A 15,862-nucleotide genomic window follows, 5' to 3' on the forward strand; every position below is an offset into this window, starting at 1 on the left:
GATATCCACAATCTATAACAACTTCCCTCCAGAGACCCCTTTAACCCTAGATCTGTTGTCTAAACCCATGGGTGAAGTATCAACAGCAAAGGAGGCCTGTCTGGAGCAGTTCGCACTGGCCACTATGGAAGAAGTTATAAATGGCCTTGCTAAAGCAAAATTAGGCTCCCCCAACACGGCCAATTATCTACAATTAAATCCAGATAAATCAGAGATCATTCTACTAGGCAGAGCAGCGGAGGTCTGGACAAATGATTGGTGGCCCACCCAATTGGGTGTGGCCCCTATTCCTAAGGCTTCAGTCAATGATCTGGGAATAAAAATCGATAGGGCTCTGTCGATGAAAGAACATATCATCAACACATCTGCCGCATGTTATTACAGCCTACGGCTTCTGAGGAAAATTCTTCCTTATATACCTACTAACCATCGTAGGACCTTAGTTCAGGCTTTGGTTACAAGCCGTTTGGACTATGGCAATGCCCTGATGGCAGAAGTAGGTGTGACCCTCCTAGCCAAATTACAGGTAGTTCAGAATACTTCGGCAAGGATGATTTTAAACCGACCTGCAGGAACTCCTTCCCTACCGTTACTTAGAGAACCACATTGGCTTTCGGTGAAAAAGAGATCCTTTTTTAAGATCTGCTGCTTCACCTACACCTCATACAACAATAGAGGGCCTCTCTATCTACAAAAAAAATTGTTTAAATATTCTCCTTCAAGGAACCTTAGATCTAGCTCCCAGGGCTTATTGCTAATCCCCCGTTTTCGTCTTTCCCGAACGGGAGGCAGATCTTTTTCATATCTGGCCCAAAAATACTGTAACCAGCTTCCCTACACTCTACCATCCATTCCCAGATACGAGTTATTTAAGAAAAAACTGAAAGCCCTTTTATTCTGATTCTTCTGCTAGTCCTCCCTGTTGACCTTCTGCTTTGGATGGTTAGTCTATTATGCAGCGCCGAGATGCCCCAGGGTGATTTGAGCGCTTTACAAACCATTTAACATAACATAACTCTCTTGTTTACCCAGAGCTCTGCTGAAAAACCTGTGTCTTTCCAAAGCCAAGTTATTTTTGTAATCAAATTGTGATTTTAGTTTAGGAAGGTTATCTTGTATACATCTAAATCTCCTCCCTTTACTCCATCAGGGAAATATACAGGATCAGGTAGTGTGTCATATATTTTCCTACCATGTTTCCCTAAATTGTGTAGTAGAATATGTTGCTTTCTAGGTGCACTGCATTTTTCTCCTCCAATGGCAATTATGTACGATACAAATTACTTTACCCTCTCCTTCCATGGTAATGTAGGCTCTCCCACCTTATTGAGAAAAGGTGAAGGCTGGGTGTTAGTTGCAGCACCATGATGTAATATATACACCCTGGTCTAAGAGTGTGAAATACAAAATTGGGAATTTCTCTGTTTTTTGTGGTGTTAAAAGTCAAAACATAGTGAATTAACTGTAGCATGTAGAATCCATATATGAAGTATCCATGAATCAACTGAATGTATATTAAACTTTTCTCTATCAGTATAGTACATGGATGTACACATTTCACAACAGCAGGGATGGGTATGCATATTAACGAGCAGAACTTTGTGTATTGACACCTTACATTTTAAAGGAATTAGTCCATGTAACAATAACACACCCATTGTTGAAATAAGGTGTGCAAGTCATCACAATGAGATGCATTATACACAATAAAAATATTCACTTCAGAATTAGATCACCCAGGCAGAATAAGTTTTAAAGCCTTTAAAAAATGATAAGGTGAAAACTATAAGGTAAACCAGTAGCTATAATGAGAATGTTTGTTTCTTGAACTACCATTCAGGAGCAGAAGCTAATGCTGAAAAGAGGATTGTATCATTATTATGATTAACACACAAACGCATAGAAAGTGTTGATGTATGTTTGATATCTGAATATGTGAATATGTTCAAAATGGCTTGGCCACTTGGTTGGTGAGTGACCTAAAAGTATTTTTTTATTTCTGCCACTATTTGTGGTGTTGCTAAACCTTGTGACAGGTTCAAGGTGAGGAACATTAATGGGAAAGTAATGCACATTCTTACCTGCCTCTTGCACCAGGGCACTTGCTTGTTGATATAGAGATCCTCCATGATCACAGAAACTGGTGTGCATAAGTATGATGAGAGGGGTGGTGTGAGAAAGTGCCCTCTTTCTGCATGGTTGCCCCCACTTTTTCCTAAACTGCTGATGTACCCTGGTCTCCTGCCAATCAGGTACCCAGGACCTATGTTCTTTCCCTAAAACTGCATTGAAGACCAAACCCAATTGGCACTCTCTGGCCACAGGTTAGTCCATGGTAAGTGGTACCAGAGGTACCCAGGGCACTGTGACCAGGGAAGGCCTCGAAGGGCTGCAGCACTTACTGTGCCACCCTTAGGGGTCCTGTACCTTTACACTCACACACTGCCTTTGCAGACTGCGTGTTTTTGGTGCAAAACAAAGTGAAGAGTCAACCTGGAACACATCCCTGTGTGCCATGCCTACAACCCACTGCCCTGGCATAGATCAGCCACTCCTCTAGCTGGGTGCACTATATCAGTGGTGAGGGTACAGGTGTATGAGCCCTGTGTCCCTACAGTGTCTAAGCCAATTCTTAGACATTGTAAGTGCAATAATGCCATTAAGATTATATGGTGCTGGGAGTTGGTCATTCCGAACTCCACGGTACCATAATGGCTTTACTGAAAACTGAGAAGTTTGGTATCAAACTTCTCAGCACATTAAACCCACACTGATGCCAATGTGGGATTTAATGAAAAATGCACACAGAGGGCATCTTAGAGATGCCCCCTGAAAAACGGCCTATCACTAGTGTCCAGGCTGAGTGGCTCCTCGCCAGCTTCCAACATCAGATATGTTTCTGGACCCCTTGGTCGAGGGCCTGCTACTCTCGGGGGTCCAAAACAATGCATATCTTGGGATGAAGTGCCAGCCTCCTCCCACAGGATGGGCAGGGTCCACGAAGGCCAAGCTTCAAAGGCTTGCCGCCTTTGTGAGCTTCCCCAGGCCTGCTGCTGCTTTGAGGAACTGGCCCCCACCGATTCTGACCCCCGCATTGTGTGGGACAATCAGCCAGAAAAACAAAGTGAGGAAGGGAGGTGTGCCCACCTTTACCAACCCCACCCCTTAGGTGAGGGAGGTGAGGTGAAGCACAACTCTTAGGGGAGAGGAGTTGGCCTAACGGCTAGGGCGCTCGACCTCGGACCTGGTGAACTGGGTTTGAGTCTCGGTAATGACCCTGAACATCCTGTGATTCTGGGCAAATCACTTAATCTCCCCGTGCCTAACAAAAAATGAATGTGTGTCCTCATGTAACGTAACTGGTGCTATGTAAAGCGCTCTGATACCTGATTGGGTTCGGGTCAAGTTTGCGCTATATAAAACTCTGCAAAAAAAAAAAGAACTCTCAGTCCCCACCATCTTGCAGATGGGGGACCCAGCCAACCAGAGTGAGGCATATGCCCCCTCCCACTGGAGGGTGGCACAATAGGGGGTGTACCCACCCCAAGGAAGGGATCCATTGGTTCTAACCTTTTACTTGCCTGTAATACTCCTAAATGTATTATTTAGGGGCACCCCAAACCTTGCCTCTTCAGACAAGAAACCACAAGAAGAAGAAGGACCAAACAGTAGTGCCGAAGCTAACAGGAGGAGGACGCCCACTTGACTTGGCCTCAGCCCTACCAGCCTGTCCCCACCTTGAACCTGCCGAAGTGAACCTCTAGTGTGACCTGCAGCCAGCAACCTCAAGAACCCTGAGGACCTGCCCTTCCTTCCAAAGAAAAGACTGTGTCCCCCATGCACACTATATTTGTTCAACAAACATTCTCCTGCTCCAGAAAAATCTGCGAGTCTGCACCACTCTGCACCCTATGCCTCCAGCCCAAGTTCGAGTGACCCAACACCATGAGGAGGTTTCCCCAGGAATCCAGACCCAGGATCCAGTGATCCCTGACCTGCCTCAGGCTTCCAGCTGACACCTACAGCCTAAATCCGGAAGGCTCCCCCAACCGTGACCAGGAGCTGGTAAGAAGATCCGACCCTAAAAGACACCCCTGCACCCTACGCCCCACGGCCTTAGGTTTCTAGCCAACCCCCAGCATCCCAACTTACCTCTCCAAGTGCTGGTCACACTCAGAACACCTTCATCCCCGAGCCTGTAGTGTGTTTGCAACCTTGGAGTATCCCCATTGAAAGCAACAGGGCATCCAACGACAAACCAGCACCCTGCACCCGGCCGCCCTAGTGCAGCTGAGGGCGCACCTTTGGTGCTATCTTGAACCCCCCATTTGCCCGGAGCTTAAATCCAGGAGCTTTGCTCCCACAACCTCGTGGCCTGCTCGTGAGCAGCCATAAACCGGAGGCCGCCTATCACCCATTGGATAATATTGGGCCTCAGCACTCTGCACCTGGCCACCCTAGTGCCTCTGAGGGTGTGACAAGAGTGCATCCTTGACCCTGGGGGATCCCTAAGTCTAACCCCAGAAACCCAACTCCCACAACAAAGTACTTACCTCTCAACCGATATACTATTTTCTCCCAAAGGATAACACTGACTGGTTTTCTATGAAGATGTTTCTAAGTGTGGTGTTGGAAAAACTATAAAAGTCTCTTCAACTGTCCTCAAATAACCAAAATGCTTTTACTTACCTGTTTACAGGAAATGTCCCAGTGCAGTATCCAGGTATACTACACTGTGTAAGAAAAGTAATCTGTAATGTAATTTACTTTATATCTTATTGAAAAGTCAATACAAAGTATATGTACAATATTTCAAAACATTGCATTACCAGTAATCCCACTGTAACCAATCTGAAGTATATATACAACTGCAATTCAATCTGTATTATCACTGCACACTATACATCACTTACCTGTGCCAGGCTTGCTTGGTTCTAGAAAATAAAATAACTAAAGGAATATTTTTATACAAAAACAAATTGGTCTGAGTTCATTTGCTAATTGGATGTGTACAACAAATGCTTAACACTACCCACTGATAAAGCCTTGCTGCTCGCCCACACTACCACAAATAGAGAGTAAGGTGCTATCTACTTTTATGTCTGCCTACCTTTGGGGTTCCACTGGACCCTATGTACACCATACCTCACTTTGGTATAGTATATACAGAGCCGGCTTCCTACAGGTGGTTTTCCACTGTTGTGCTCCCCCCCAGGTGGATGAGAAGGATGAGAAGGTGGTTCTCACTTCACGGACGCATGTTCCTCTCAACGAACCTGTTTCCTGAATGTGTGTAGCATACTGTTGAGCTCTGCCCAGAGGGTAAGGTTATGTACATTGAGCAGAGACTATCTCCTTTACAATGTTTCGATAAATAAGGGTAGTTGAGTGAGTCACAGGACTATTGTCTTGCGCATTGGCAGAGAAGCAAAGTGAGGGTGGAGAAGATGGCTTTTCCCTTTGCTGCTCGAAACTTGTTGTCTGTAAAGTAAAGGCACTGAGAACATCTGTTAAGTAAAGAACATGTTCCTTCAACCATTTCCAGCACTAAACTGAGGTTGGAAATCTCTTCAGCTACTGTGTTCTAAACTCCTAGAATGTTCCAACAAGTAAGGCAGGGTGAGCAGGGAAGGGGTCAATGACAATGGTAGGATTGGCACATCAGAAAGAGGCAATACAACTATCATTATTGCAACACTTATCTTAGAGATCTCAGGCAAGGGACCCTCTTGGCATTTTGAAAAGTGTGGACATATGGTGTTGTCATTAGTTCCCACTATCAGTCAGAGGAATTGAACTATTATGCTGCTCATTGGGAGGTGGAAATGTATGGGAACTCATGATTTATTTCTGGAATTAATTTAATCAGTAATGGTTCATCCATATGTAACACCTTTTTCATCGCTCAGAACTTAGGGTCATGGTGGCATCTGAGCAGACAACAAGACAGCTGTGAGAGAATTCCTGTCTGGTGAAAGATTAGTTGTTCCATCTATACCTAAATCTCTAAATATAGCTGCTACTTTTGGAGTTGGGAAAAAAATAATCTTTGAGACCACTGAAGAGAAAGGGGATCCATGACTATGCAGTGGTAGACTGTCTGTAACTGAGTTTTTTTCATTCTGAATGGGCAAAGTGTGGAAGATCAAAAGGAGAGATGGAGCTGTATCGATTTGATAGGAGCCAGCAAAGACAACTTCAAATTAGCTGTGGTACTGACTGAAAGTGTAGGAAAAACATATTGCCACGTGTCCCCACAGACTAGAGCCTAAGCAACAGTTGCTAAAAATAGGAGGACATTTGGAGCCCCAGCATCATAGTTATGGAGCATAATTGCTATGAGGTCTACAAGTTTTAAATGTGTTTTTATTGCTGCCTTCCTTTCAGCACATTTGGTTCACACAAGTGAAAGTAAGTTTTAAAGCACAGCATTTTTCAGATAATTATTCTTTCCTAAATTTGAAGCTGTGGCTGTTTTCTGTGCCAAATGCCAATTCACTGTGCCCTAATGGATTGCTTTAAGATGCACAATTGGAGCAATGCCATTTTTAATACATTATGTTTTTCTTGCATAGACTAATATTTCAAAAAGCATCACAAGTCTTTTATTTCTATATCAGACTTGCTTGATTCTTGTGTCATCTAATACATTAAATTGTTTTGTTTCTCACTAACTTGGTTGAGGGATTGTGTTCTGTTTATTTATTTCATGCAACGTTGCTTCGGTGTAAGTATTCCTGTATCGCACACCATTATTTCTATCAAGGATATGCTTCAGAGTCTTTAACAGACACCAGTGTTAACCTTAAGGCATTAGATTGTTTGACTCTAGTGGAGCTAAGCCACAGCTCATATCGAGACTAAGACCCCTTTTTCTATAGTCCAACAGTCGTGTTACTTAATGGTGAGTTTTAATCGACTGCATGCCGCTTTGAAGACAGTACAAAAGATAGCAGAGGTAATTTCAATTAAATTTTTATTTTCAATTCAATTTTATTGATTTAGACCTCTACAAAGATCAACAATTTGAAGTAAATGCATATATCATATAATTTATTTAAAATTTCCACTATAAACATGTTGATAAAATTTTAACTTTTTATATATAGGTAAAAAAGATTTCATAAATGTATACATATTATAACAAATTAATTCATTAAGTGGAAATTTCAATAACACAATCAAGTCATTGAAAGTAGAAAGATTATACTTGAAATATATGGGTTTTAAGAAGCGATTCCTGGCCTCTACCATTGGATTTTTAGAACAGGAATAAAAGACATGGGTTAAGTCTTGGACTCCTCTATTACATTTATCACAGGCTCCTGTGCTTTGACCCTTGTCACTCCAGCACTTTGTATAAGCCTTTAGAGGTAATATCTCTAGGTGAAGCATAAAAATGCATCACTGAATACTATGTTCTAGGGTATATCTGATGTACTTTTGGTGGGTCTTAAACTCGAAAGTAGATATAAAAGACTTATAGTGGGATAGTTGGGAGCAATGATCCATATTGAGATCAAAGCTTAATCGAGGAGTTATATTCTTTTAGAAAAAGCTTCAAGTGTGCTGGAGACCAGGATTGTAGGATCCTTTGGTTATATTGGAAGTGTGCTAAGGCTATCTTAAAGTTTCTGTCAAAAGTGTGTACATTTGTTCCAGCCTTAAAAGTGTTGTGCTTTAATAGGTCCCTTAAAGAGCCTTCTTCCCAGTGCAGAAGCTGAAATGCCCATCTAATTATATTGGCCAAAGTGTTTGCTAAGGCACTAAAAATTGAGAGTTCTAAACAAAGTATTTAAATTGGTACAGCTTGGCTCAGTAGCATTATTTTACATAGTAATTTACCTTTGCATTTATTCAGAATGTGTTATCTATTAGTGGGAATATTTTCTGTCTCATAGAAAGAAGGACTGCGTCATCTACTATAAAAGAGAAGCGATAACATTTTTCCCACTCTTGGGGATATCAAGATTTTTCCACTGCAAATAAGTCTCCAACCCATTAATGTAAATGAGAATTAAGAATGCCAAGAATACATCCTTGATGGACACCTTCTGTAGATAAAATAGACTGAGTGTTCTCCCTATTAGTTCCATGTCGAATCTGAACTGTAGTTTCCAGGTGAAGCCTACGTAATAAAAGAACCAGAGGTGGCTCTATGCCAAATTCTCCTAGCATAGTCCACAATTTTTCATGATTGACAGAATCAAACATACAAGATAAGTCCATGAAGGCAAGATGTACTGAGCACTTCATGGACTTAGTGTACTTGATTATCAGTGATAAATTGAGGCACAGTTCTACTGTGCCCATCCCTCCTCTAAATTCATATTGAGTTTTTGACAATATGTGCTTCTGTTCGGCCCAATTGAGACAATCTAAAAGCACCCTCCTCAATATCTTGACCATTGAATCTTTTAAAGATATGGGCCTCTAGCACCCTGGTTCATTTTATCACCTTTTTTTAAAAACAGGAACCACTATTGCCTCTTTCGATGACTCTGGGTGGGGACCAACAATAGCAGTTCTAAGTAGATCTGTTTTAAGAGGGGCCCAAAAGGGAATATTTTCTTTAAAAATGTTAGTTGGTGTCCCATGTGGACCCGGTGCTTTCAGTCGAGAGCCCAGCGTGATGGCAGTCTCAACCTCTTTAACTGTAATTGATTTACTGAATGCAACTGCTTCAGTCAAAATAACAGGTGTATCTTTGTCCGGCCCACTCTGGGACATCATGTTTTTAAAAGGACTAAAAATACCATTAAAATGCTCCACCCAGGTATCCCTTATGATAAAAGAATCCATTTGTTGAGAAGGAGCATCTACAAATATAGAACTATTGATAATGTTCCAGAACTTTTTAGAATACTTTGTGACACTAGCTGCCTCTAAATCATGCCATGCTCCCGCCCCCAATTCGGTCTTCCTCTGCTCTAACACTTCTTTATATTCCTTTTGTAGGCCCTTCACTAAGTTTTTGTCCCTGGGCAGAGCCTGCAGGGTACCTTTTAAATCTTTATGAGCTTTATAACATGCTTTATTGAAACAATGTGACACTGACTTCTCCTTTGATTGAGCCCTTTTCACCATCGATTCTATTGAGATGACAATACATACGCTCTGAAAATCCTGAATAATGACCTCCGGAAGGGACTCATGATTTAAACATCTTAACGCAATATAGTCCATGGAGAGATAGACTGAAGATTTATGTTAAGGTTCAGATGAATTAGTGCTTGGTCACCCTCATTTGTAAACTGGATACAGAGATGGTTACATTTTTGGAAAAGATTCAGACTACAGATTATGTAGTCGAATATGGAACAGCTGTGAAGTTCCTTTCTTATAAAACTTGCTGGTGTCACCTTCCAGTCTGCGGTTCAAAATAACACCATTGATTCCATTAGTTAACTCAAATAAAGTTTTACCACATATATTTGCTTTTATGAAGTCAGGGAATGTAGGAGCAGGAATTGACCAAGCTTCTTCTGTGTCTTTATCCCTACTGGATTTTATTAAGAGATTAGAAATGTTCTCGTTAAAATCTCCTCTTAAGATGACTTGGGAATTTCCGCTTGTTTCAAGAGTTGATTCAGTCTGTTCAAATGTTTTCACAAGCATGGAATTAAATTCAGGACTAGGTGGTAGGCATATATTAAAAAGAAATATAGATTTGACCGTGCGAGAACTATATTTTTCAGTATTTATCTTGATGCATTAAAACTATTGCTGCCCAGGTGAATTATTCAGAAGTTCCACCTTATATCTTCTGTTTGTAGGATCAAAGACCCCCCTTTCCGTGACCTTGACTAACCCTCATTACAGGAATTTTGAAAACGAAATAATCCTTTTGGTCAAGTTTTCCAGAGGAGCAAGTTTCCTGAAGGCAGACAATTGAAGGAGAGTTTTTCAAAAGATGATGGAATTGTTGTTGTTCCAGACCTGCTATGTCCATGAGAGAATATCATTGTTCTTACTGGAGAAATCTTCGCTAAAAGGCAGTTTTGCTCCTCTTCCCTGCCTATTTGCTTTTAAGACGCCTGGGAGCCATGACCAAAAGTTGGCCTTATTTTGATTATATAGATTCGAGAAGGCTAAGAATCTAGATCTGCCTATCTCCTTCTGTAATACAGATTATTAGTTTACCAACTTGAGGTTGTAGAGAGACTTCTGTAGACTGATTTTGAATAGAAGTTGAGAGGTGTTGTTTAACCTCGGCTTTTGATGGGCCAAGAGTACCATTGAATTTCAAAATGGTATTGGAAAGACACAGGAGAGCATTTAAAGGTGTGAGCACTAAGACATTTTTGTAGATCATGCAAGGAAATTTTTTAAAAATAGGCATTCGTTAATGGAACTTGATGTAGCGGAAGGGGCTTTTTTGCCAATTTGTACCCTCTAGACCCAATTTAGTACCCATCAGTCCCTTTCACACTGCATGGGTTTAAATCATGATACCAATTTCTATTGTTTATATTGATTCTCTCTCCTCTCTGATGAATCTTTGTAGTTGTTAGGGATTGACAACAGATTGACAGAATTCTAAAAATGAGGATCTAAATAAAGAATATAACCATTTGACATTAATAAAGACAGACTCTGATTATTTATCAATATGCTTTTTATCTAAATTAATGTGAATGCTCATCAAGTAGAATACAGCTTTAATGATAGATCACCATACATAAGAAGTAACAAAATAGTAATTCATAACAACATCTCAATATCCTTGTCTCGAGTGAGTGGATAGGTGAAGAGACAAAAGAATAAAAACATTTGCAAATAAGATAAATGCAAATTCTGACTATCATACTTAATAGCACATAATGCTGAAAGTCGAAAAGCCGCTCTCCAGCCGAGAGAGTAAGTTGGGCACCATCAAAGATATGAGGAGCAAAGTTAAGAGTCAAGATCAGCAGAACAACAGCCAGCCAATAAAGTTAGGAAACAGCAACACGGCTCTCTCCTCTCACAAAGAAACCTAACATCAGTCTGCCTAACAATGAAAATTAACACTAATAGTTATACACTAATTCACTATAGATTCAACCCCCATGTATCATCACACCAAAAATCCTTTAATCCCATTGGTCAAGACCCGGGGATTGTCTGGTCAGTTCTTTTGTCTTTAGACCACTTCCGTCATCGACCTTCAGTAGAGGAAACTCAGATAATCTCTTCCGTGGCTTGTACATTTCTCCAGCTCGCTAATGTATCAAACTCATAGCACAAGTGTCCACATTCTCCACTCCGCAAGGAAATTCCATTCAGAATGTTCATTATTTCCTCTGCACAGCCTTGGCCATCATCAGGAACTTACGAAGGACAAATACACTTCTCTACATCCCACATTTTAATAAGCAAATTAAACCTAAAAATACTCTTGAGGACTTTTCTGCAGAACTGTGAAATGGGCTCTAGAAAAAACAAATACACATGTGATTAATGTTGTCACTTTACAAAACTCCATTATTATTGATTCTTTGCAGCATGTTTTGTTTATTTTCATACAGTTTAAAAAAAGTAAATATGTCTCTTTTAAACTTATTATTATTATTATTTTATAGACTGGTATTTCTGCATTATTCATTCATTTGTGGCTTACTAAAAAAGCACTGGAAGAACTAGCTTCTTTCCAGCACGCACTTGCACAGTTTTCATCTTCCCCTATTTAGTTTTGCACTGTTAATTTTCACACCATTTTGTTAGTAATTCACACTATGAGAAGTTTGATCTAAGCCGTTTTTGTATTTCGCAGACACCCTGCTCCATCAAACTGGAGCTTCCTAACTGCAGACAATATGTTTGTATACAATTAATTCAGAAGTCCTTATCCACACTCACAGAAGCATCAGACTTATTTTGTTTGTTGCTAACATATATGACTGGATTTCAATGCTATGGAACAGACCAACGTCTAGGCAGCAGACCTTCTCGTTCTCGTCCCTTGCATTTTCTCCTTCTTATGCGTCTGATTCCAGGAACAGAAATGCAAATGTACAATGGTGTGCATGAAAGCAGAGGATTCAAGGCGGGAGACTGAAGAAGGAACATAATTGTGAACTGTGGGGAAAATGAAGTTTGGAAGATTTCAAAGAGATTTGGAGGACCCGGAAAACAGGGAGGCAGAAGAAATGTATGGATAGCGAAAGGAAAACTGTGAAGGGGGAAAAAAGAGGCACACCTGGGGCAGAGCAGAAGGCAGGGCATCAGAAAGAAGTAAACGGTGGGAATGTAGCAGAAACATACATAGAGATGCCTTGCAGATTATTATCGAACAAAGGTGATGAAGGAAAGAGGGCTGGCAGTAGCTGGACTGCATAAAATTAGGAGGAGAAAACAGATCTCTAAAAAGGGGCTCCCATGAAATATATCCCTTTATTAAGGAAGGTCATGCCCATAGCCATTATGTATGTGGTCACAGGGGGCATCCTCTCTGCAAAGGAGGGTTTGCTGTGCAATACATATGCATTTGTAATCAAAATGGATCTAATGCTCATTACAAGATAAACATGGCCAGACAACTTGCATTAATATAGATGTAAACCATGTCTTACTTGTGTTTATTAGTTTTTTAAAACCTTTGTGTATTAGTCCCTCAATTAACTGTGATTCTGGCATTGATGCAGTCAGCTTAGTCTGTGGAGTAGGCATAGAGGACTCATCTTTGAAATGTAGAGACAATTCGAATGAAAGCAAGTAGCGATCACATTCCTTTCATCCTGCTTTGAATCACATTTGGAGATAACTGAATATTATTTTCTTTATGTTATGCCCCTGCATACAGCATTGCTAATTTCTTCTGGACAGGCACGGATTTCTAAACTGTTCATAACAATAATAAAGGAATGTTCTTGTCTTTTAGGTGATGGTCGAGGAGAAGCATGCAAAGATGACTTTGACAATGATAGTATTCCTGACATCATTGATGTTTGCCCTGAAAACAATGCAATAAGCGAAACTGACTTCAGGAAGTTTCAGATGGTTCCACTGGATCCGAAAGGAACAGCTCAGATCGATCCAAATTGGGTTATCCGTCATCAGGGCAAGGAGCTGGTGCAGACTGCTAATTCTGATCCTGGAATAGCTGTTGGTATGTATTAAACTGAAAAGAGAACAATAGTGGTGTCTCGCTCAAGTACTCTGGTAAGTTAAAATAGTACTGGCCTGATTTAAAGTTTGGCAGACGAGTTACTTCAGATACGTGACACATATCCCATTTGCCTCATAACAAGTGGATTTTATCCTTTGGCACTTGCAATAAAGTGGATGGATATCTGTCAATTTTGTGAGGGAGTAACAGTCCCCCAGATTCTATATCAGGCCATAATTCTTTACCTGCAGAAATGCCTGTTGCAATTGCTTTATTTTCTTTTAATAAAGTGAGTAGATTTGCCAAAGCAGATTTGCAAATTAATGCTAGTTATCAAATTTCTAAAACTCAATGATTGAGGCCAAAAAACTATGAGCCTGGTTGTGAGTTGTTCATAATATTCTGACCCATCGGAATCACGACTTTAAAGGTAATTAACACATCCAATATTTATCATATGCATTCAATAACTTTCATTAAATTTTGGCAGGTTAAACCTGCTAACATTTAACATGGGAAAACATACGGTATTTGCTATAGAATGCAGACTTTGGTGCATTAAGCACCATATCCACAGGTAATTCCCCATAACTTCTAATAGATGTTATTTATCGCATCTGGAAAATTACATCCCCATGGTATCATTATTTATCAGGGACCATAAATAACTTATCAGGCTGAAAGTAGAGGATATAAGGAGGTGGCCCAAAGAATGGTGGGCTAGAAACTGACAGAGCACCTGGCTAAAATGTAAAGCAAGTGATATAACAATAAGAAATTGTAAACTGAAAACACAGTGTATAAAAGTGCAACTTAAATATAAAATACATGATTGAGCCTGTAGGAAGAGCTACATGGGAAAGGGTAAGTTTTAACCAAAATCTAATCATGGTTAACTGCTAAGAGTGTTGGCTCTTCAGGAGGGATGCACGTTATCATTCCCCACAAATGTGTGTGTGCCTGTGTATCTGAACACAAACACTCTCAGACTTACTTCCAAGCTAATGATGTGTGATGCTGTGGCCAAATATAAGGTGAATTGCTTTAAATTGTTTAAAAAAAACAAAATATTTGACAATTTGTGGAAAAACTTTACTCTAAAATATAGATAACTGATCTTAAATGAACTGTGCAAAAGGGCGGAATTGAAATTGGATATGGACTCATTGAAATTCCATGTTTCCAAGAATGGTTAAGTTAAAAATGAAAACAAGCATTTGCAATCCAATAGGTCTCGCATTTATACGAGTTTGAGCTATTGGCATTGTAAATGACAATGCTTTTTATTTAAGTTTGGTTTTTTAAAACATAAATAAAAGGCACTGTCATTTACAATGCCAATAGCTCAAACTCGTATAAATGCGAGACCTATTGCATTGCAAATGCTTGTTGTAGTTCTAGGTTTCTCTTGTAACCTCTAGGGGTGTGAGAAGTTGTGTTGAAGGGGTAAGCGGTTGAGGTAGGGGAAACCTGTCAGTGCTAAAGTCTTTTGTTAAACATTTTGGACCTGCCAATCGTGAGGATGTGACTTAATGGCTAGAGCGGGCGACTTTGAAGTTGGCGAACTGGGTTTGAGATTGGTGTCGGCGCAAACATCCTGTGATTCTGGGTAAATCAATTAATCTCCCCGTACCAAAAAAAACGAATGTGTCCTACAACTGATGCTCATGTAAAGCGCCCTGATACCTTCGGGTCGAGTTCACGCTATATAAGAAAACTGCAAAAAAATAAACTCTCAAACATTTTTTCCGTGAGAAGTTGTCTTCCTTCAGAACTTGGCGTTGTTTACTCCGGGGTAGACTTTCTACAAAAGTGTTTATTTCGCGTAATGGAGACTCCAACGGCATTATATGCTTCGTAGCCCAATTTTGTATTCAGGGAAAGGGTGGGTTCCGTGCCCTACCATGTATTCCTGTGGAGCACTTTTTTTCCAGTCAGAGGCACTTACAGAAGGTACATGCTCTGGCGTGAGAGGCAGCTGCCATCTCTAGTGAATATGGCACTTTATTTTAAAGCAAGCGCCTTATGCCTCGCCTCAGCTGTGGAAAGCGCTACATAAATAGGAACGCATTAGTGAAGGCTTGGAGCGAGGTGAGATTGTGTGCTGCGAATGAACGCGCACGCTTGGTATTGTTCGTTTGATGTCACCGCACCCCATACAGGCCCTTTTGACAAGTGAGAGTTCTTTGTCCTGAGGGGTGGGGTCTGGAAGGCCTTGAGACTTCCCTCGGGAATCTCTGGGGGAGGGAAGCTTTCCCTGCTGCTGCTGCACACGCTGTCCCTCCCTTTTGTCCTCGAGCCTTGAAAGGAGATAGGAGTCTTGACTCAGCACCCGGGAAGGAGGCGTGAGGAGCATCTGGGGCCACCCTTGCCAACACATGCTTCATTCGTAGCACACATGCAGACAGTACAGCTTAATAAACACAAAACCAACGAGACCTATTGGCAATGACAATGTTTGTTTTAGCTGTAAATGGCAAAGCAAATGTGCTGCTGCAGCATTACAAATGCATTTAAACATCAGCGCGTTCCGTTAGTCACCGGTGTAAATTTAGCACCAGAGTGCACGTGATGCCTTAATAAAATAGGTTTGAGTTTGCGCTATATAACATTTGTGAGTTTCTGGCATTCATGGAGGGAGGAAGGGAGGCGGCCGTGCGGCCGCGAAAGTGATAGCGATCGCGATCAAACATCAAAGCGGCCGCGAAAGTGAAAGAAAACAAGTGCTTTCAGGCTGCCAAATGGTGCGCGCGCCCGGAGCACATGCACTGT

The 15,862-nt window shown here is 40.9% G+C and overlaps 1 protein-coding gene across 2 annotated transcripts in view; it reads left to right on the forward strand.

Moving 5' to 3' along the window:
* THBS2 (thrombospondin 2) overlaps positions 1-15,862 on the forward strand; it is a 556,651-nt gene that overhangs the window by 441,091 nt on the left and 99,698 nt on the right. For both annotated transcript variants that reach the window (XM_085612109.1, XM_085612110.1), the window contains exon 18: positions 12,863-13,090. In XM_085612109.1, the coding sequence (XP_085468235.1) occupies positions 12,863-13,090 (228 nt within the window). The remainder of the gene's footprint in view (positions 1-12,862; positions 13,091-15,862) is intronic.

The sequence above is a fragment of the Triturus cristatus genome, chromosome 6 (genome assembly GCF_964204655.1).
Source record: "Triturus cristatus chromosome 6, aTriCri1.1, whole genome shotgun sequence".
In the NCBI taxonomy this organism is placed as follows: domain Eukaryota; kingdom Metazoa; phylum Chordata; class Amphibia; order Caudata; family Salamandridae; genus Triturus; species Triturus cristatus.